At 24.5% G+C, this 6,000-nt stretch overlaps 1 protein-coding gene across 1 annotated transcript in view; it reads right to left on the reverse strand.

Moving 5' to 3' along the window:
* Window positions 1-6,000, reverse strand: part of LOC108723499 (dynein heavy chain 1, axonemal) — a 107,340-nt gene that overhangs the window by 16,500 nt on the left and 84,840 nt on the right. The window contains exons 39-42 of the mRNA XM_018449319.1: window positions 3,867-3,995; window positions 3,676-3,796; window positions 2,588-2,718; window positions 631-736 (exon numbers count right to left, since the gene is read on the reverse strand). Of these exons, the coding sequence (XP_018304821.1) occupies window positions 631-736; window positions 2,588-2,718; window positions 3,676-3,796; window positions 3,867-3,995 (487 nt within the window). The remainder of the gene's footprint in view (window positions 1-630; window positions 737-2,587; window positions 2,719-3,675; window positions 3,797-3,866; window positions 3,996-6,000) is intronic.

The raw sequence follows: 6,000 nt of genomic DNA on the forward strand, positions 1-6,000 counted from the left end.
GATTTTTAAAAACATATATTTATATTTTATGTGGTGTAACGTATAGAATATACAAAATATATTAAATTTAACTAGTAATAGTTTCGGTATTAGTTCACAGGCATTGCTTTATTAACGTTTCAATTTTGATTTTTAACTTAACAAACTTTTCGTGGTTATATAAATCAATATAAAATTGTGTAAATCAATATATAATTCCATATATAATTCCATATACATATACCCAAATTTTTACAAAATTTTCATCTCAGTTTGTTAATATATAAAGTGAACTATGTGCAAATTGATTACACAATGTACACGAGCGAATTTGTGTATATTTGTACATTCTCACGAGTTTTACAAACTTCATGTTGTTTTAATCGTAAAATTCTCTGTTGAAAAATTTTGACATTTGAACTCTGTATGTAGCGATGTGTTTTCCCGAAAGCGGAATGTCAAAGTAAATAACACGCGATACTTTCTTGGAATGGTATTCTACCACAAGAATGTTATTTCCAATATACATATATGCACGTACATGCACATCTGTTTTTAAAGCTTTAAATAATATTATTTTAAGAATACTCTCTCTCTCTCTCTCTCTCTGTTCTTCGGGCTTTTACTGTGCTTTGTAAGGATAAAACATACTCAAATTTGTTTCCGCTTCATCCCTGATTGCTTTATTCTCTTCCTTCATTTTTGATGCCGCCACTTCTTGTTGCATAGCCACCATTTTGATCTTTTCTGCTTTAATCTGCAAGAAACAGATTGTAAGCTTTGTATGTTAATTATATAAAGTGTATTCTGTAAAAAAAACAAGGTATAAGTATATCAAATACTTTACAAGCGAATAGCAAAAGTTCTCTTGGTGCACAATCATTAAATAATAATAACAGGATAGAGAAGCTTATGCACAGAAGTAATAATTAATTAAATAGTTTTTCCCACAAATATATCTAAAATTATTAATTTATCACAGAAGTTTCAGATCTATGTTTTGGATAATAAGAAATAACTTCTAATTCAGATTGATATTCAGAGAAACAATTTAATATACAGAATGTCCATCCTATCTAAAAGGATTACTCTTTTTATATTTGCAGAATAAAATCAAATAAAAAATAATATAAATCAAGAGTTATGTATGCCTGATGGGACACAAATAATAAAATCAATTTTCAGAGAAAAAAATCGATTTTTTATGGTCATATGAAAGTCATGGCCATTTTTTAGAATAGAATTGTGAGATTCTTTTTATATAATATGATTCCTTTAATTTCTGCGCATAAAAATAACAAAATACAGATATCGAAAAATTAATAGTTTATAAGATATTTTATATTTTATTCTGGCACATTTTGACATGAAATGTAAAATATCTCGTAAACTATTAATTTTTTGATAAAAATGTACCTTAACTATTTTTACAAAGAATAATGAGATATAAATAAATTGGTGTAAAAAAATAAAAACACATACACTATATACATTAGGTAATATACCCTGTAAATTGTTGATCAATGAGAAATATAACTGTAAATATATATATATAATATATATGTATGTAAAATAATTGTAATGTATAATATATGTATATATAATATATATATATATACTGTAAATATATATCACATACTAAATTAAAGGGAATATGTAAATAAATTTGTGAAAGGTTTGTGTTTATATTATCTCGCTTTTTCAAGTTAGGAATACATATGATCTCGTAATACGTTTATTTATTATCACCTTTTTCCTCATGAATAATACTGATTTATTATGCTTTAAAAATGTGAAAAATTATGATAATTGTGCTTCATATGCAAATTATAAGGGCAAAAATTTTCTAAATAAAATAATTTACTTTTTGTTACACATTTATTGGTATAAAATATTACTACAATACTTAATGTGATAACTGAGTTTAAAATAGCTGTACCTTTCTCTTTTTCTCTTCCTTCCATGAAATAGATTAGATTTTTATATAACTCGTATATATAAATTTTAATTAAAAAATTATTCTGTATGCTTTATTTTAAAAAGTAATTGTTTATGCAACGATATTTTTTTCAAGGATAGAAGAGAGTATCAGAATATTTCTGTTTAATTATTTTCACTTCTAATTTGCGTATCTCATACTTTGTATTAGACATGTATTGCCTTGGGATATGAAACTTACAAAAAACCTCTCATTTATGTTCTTTTAATTTTATTACGTTACAAGAACCTATTTAAAATTCTTTGAATTAATTAAATTATAATAAAATTCTGAAGAAATAATCCTTCTATGTAATTCTCACAAAGGCTTTGAATAATAATGATTTTATTACAACCTTGTTACAAAGCAATAATATCATTATCATAAATTTCCTATAAAATTTTTTGTGAAAATGTTTATAAGATATTCAAGAAAATTATAAAATAAAAATGTACATTGAAAAGATCTTCTATAATTCAAGATTTCTGCTGATAAAATATATTAAAATAATTTCTGTTACGAAACTCTTTACTAATATCTAAGTTATATCTTTCGTATAAGACATGAAATGAAGAAGTTTTTGAGTGATGAGGATTCAGAACTTTGTTTGACAAACTTTGAGATGCTTACTGTGTCTTGTGTAATCTCATGTATCATTCTTGTTGTAGCCTTTGCCGCTTTCTCTAACTCAGGCTTCATTCGTTTCAGTATCTCTTGTATGTCTTTCACTTCTGTTTCTGTGTTCGCAAATTTATTTAATCCTGTTCGAGAAAGATCGCGTTACAAAGACCAAATTGTATGCTGATTTATGTAGATTAAATGAAGTAATTAATTTGCATTATTGTAAACGAATTGGAGGCAGTAAATTTTCATCATGGGCTCGTATAGTCTAAATAGATGCATTCTTATTTCGTCGAAGTGCTAATCAATACACAGTCTTCAAAGGGACTCAATTTTCTCTGTTCTTATTAACTTCATATGCTTATATATATTTTTATAGGATTGTAAATGAAATGTTTAACTAACTGATGGCTAAATATACGATGAAAGATACTTGTATTTATCTCCCATAATAAATACAAATATTAAAACGAAATCGAAAAAAAAATTACTATAAAAAATATATTTAACATAGATTAGATTAAGATAGAATAATTTTTGGATATATTATACTTGCAGAATCACTGAAAATGTTAATAAATGTATATCGTAAGGGTATTAAGAATTGAGACATTTCATTTCCTGCCTTTTAGCACGTGAATAACATTTACGACCGGCACACGGAGCAAATCGATATTCCGAATTTACCACGAATTACGAGCCACTGTCAGACAGTCGGCGTTAAATTTATACTCTGGAAAACTATCGACGGTCATTTACCTTTGACCTATGAAATTTGTTATATTAAGATGATAAAATAAGAAATAGAATATTAAATAAAATAAGGATTTTATCTTAACAACTCAACTTGATAATTTTAATTAGAATTACATCATGTAAGAAATTATGATAAAGGCAGTCTAATACTTTCTAAATCTTTTTTTTAACTCTACTTTATGTTATATAATATTTTGCTTAATTTAGCTTATAAATATTAGAAAATATTTCAAAATACATATTATCTAATCATGGATTTCACATTTATTAATATAGTAAATAAATATAATACTTTATATTAATTTATTTTACATTAATTAATTAATTTCATCCTTACTCACCAGTGGATAAACGTATCATTGCAGAATTTAATTCATCTTTCTTTTTTTTTAAGAGATCACCATAATTCGATAACAGTTCCAAATATGACGCTGGGGTAACATAATTATGACGGTCCAGTTCCTAAGATGAATTATTTGCTACAACAATTGTAATTTTGTATGCTAGTAAAATATTAATACTGCGTATTTACTTTTGAGAAGCGATCATTAGCTTCGATCACACTGCAGTGTATATACTGGCATATTTTTACGATAGACTGCAAGGTATCATCCGAGATCGACTTATCTTTGATATCCGACAGAAAATGTGTTGCTATGCTCTAAACAAAAATATATTGTATCTTTTAATAAGATTGAATTTGCTCATCATATGTTTCGTATAACTGTAATAATTTGCTATTAATCTTGAGAAATTACTACATTGCGCATTGGAGGATACGTAAATAAATTTATGTTAAATTCGTGTATTAAGGCACGTGCTGAGTGGACTACAGTTCAGGGCAGCAAATTTTAGAAAGAATTTAATCTTAGTTGAACATTGAAATAATATTGTTTATAGATAATTTAAAGTCATTAGATGTAAACAAGATTTATAGTGTATATAAGAATATAGTATAAGAAAAATTAAATTCGCTTTCCATTTTTATTATGGAAAATATACTTATTACTTTATCAATTTATTTAATTTTATTGTGTTTTTTGCTGTTTTTGTATTTCACATAAATAAATGATGTTTTAAAGATATCTAAAAAATTAATTTTTAAGTTAATCTAATATAACTCCTAAAAAAATTTAGCCAGATGATATCACGTTTTGAAATGGCGCTCGAAATATTTTAGACCATGGACGCAAAATGGATTAATGCAGGTTATATTTGTGCTTACATTTGGAAATTAATTTACTGAAAGAGATTTCCGGAGTAGATGGGAAGTGGAGTTCTGAATTCTTAATGTCACGAAATTACTAAGACTGCGTTCCGTTATTCACTGAGAGTAAAAATCTATAGTATATGTAATATATGAACTATAGAGATTTTTAATACTTGTAGTGAAATGTAGCTTAAACATTGTATGCTAATTGTAAGAACCAATTTTATTACGTTTATTATCTTCTGCACTTTTTCATCTTCTGATCTAATGTAACAATATGTGCAACTTGTTTACGAAAATTAAATTTTAGAATTTATATTTAATGTCAAACATAGAATAATATCTAAATACATCAACAAATTTTTTCCATACAATTCTTTAAAAAAAATAATTGTAATTATCAATTATTTTATTTAAACTTGTGTGTGTGTGTGTGAAAAATAACAATATAATATTTTCTTAATTTTGAGATTCATAAATAATTTTAAAAATAAGTATTGTTACAGTTTACACATTTACAAATTTAATTTATTTATGTACTCATTATTTATTTGCATAATTAATGTAGATATCTTATTAATAATTATATATAAAATATTTTAAAAGTATTAATAAAAAAACAATGTATTAAAATTAAAATATACATTTCTCTTTAAATAACTTTTTAAAAATATTAAAAACATAAATTCATTAATATCAAGGATTACCTGATAAAATAATAATTAGTTCATGGAGGAAAATTATTTGATAGATTGTCAAGCAGAACAAAATCTTCAAGTTTTCGTATTTAAATAGGTATAATTTTCATATACCTTAATTATTTGTTGTTCTATTTATTAAAACTTTTAATTCTTTTGAAAATATCAATTTACAAAAATCTAAGGTTACTAATAAAGTGTTCATCAAATGTCTGTGAGCATTGTAATAGCAATCGTTAGATTAAGTAAAAATTGTTTATAAAGCTGCACACATTATCATTTATTTCGGGTCGGTATATTATTCATCACTTATTATTCTTAATTAAAATAGTTCGTTAGCATAAGTTTTAATTATGAAAATATAAAATGGTAATTTTAAGTTACTATTTACTAAACTGTTAATTTTTTATCTAATATTTCATGGAAAATTTATGTTACTTATGGAATGAAAATTCGGAATATCGCATACATTTACGATGTTTTACATTTTTACATTTCATTGTTTTGTATACTAATTGTTTTACTTGTAAAATGCTTGTTTGGCACAATACAAAAGCGTAAGTTAAATAAATAACACAGTCGTACACAGAACTTTTTCATTACGAATATATTGCAATATAAGCTTACTGAATACCAGAAAATTAAAAAAAATGCCAACTCAGCATATCCCTCATATTATTATATTAAAACTTTTTAAAAACTTTTAAATATTGATATTTTAATTATAAACTTAAGAATTATATTGAAATTTATATATA

The sequence above is a fragment of the Mycetomoellerius zeteki genome, unplaced genomic scaffold (genome assembly GCF_001594055.1).
Source record: "Mycetomoellerius zeteki isolate Tzet28-1 unplaced genomic scaffold, Tzet1.0 scaffold106, whole genome shotgun sequence".
NCBI classification, from domain to species: Eukaryota; Metazoa; Arthropoda; class Insecta; order Hymenoptera; family Formicidae; genus Mycetomoellerius; species Mycetomoellerius zeteki.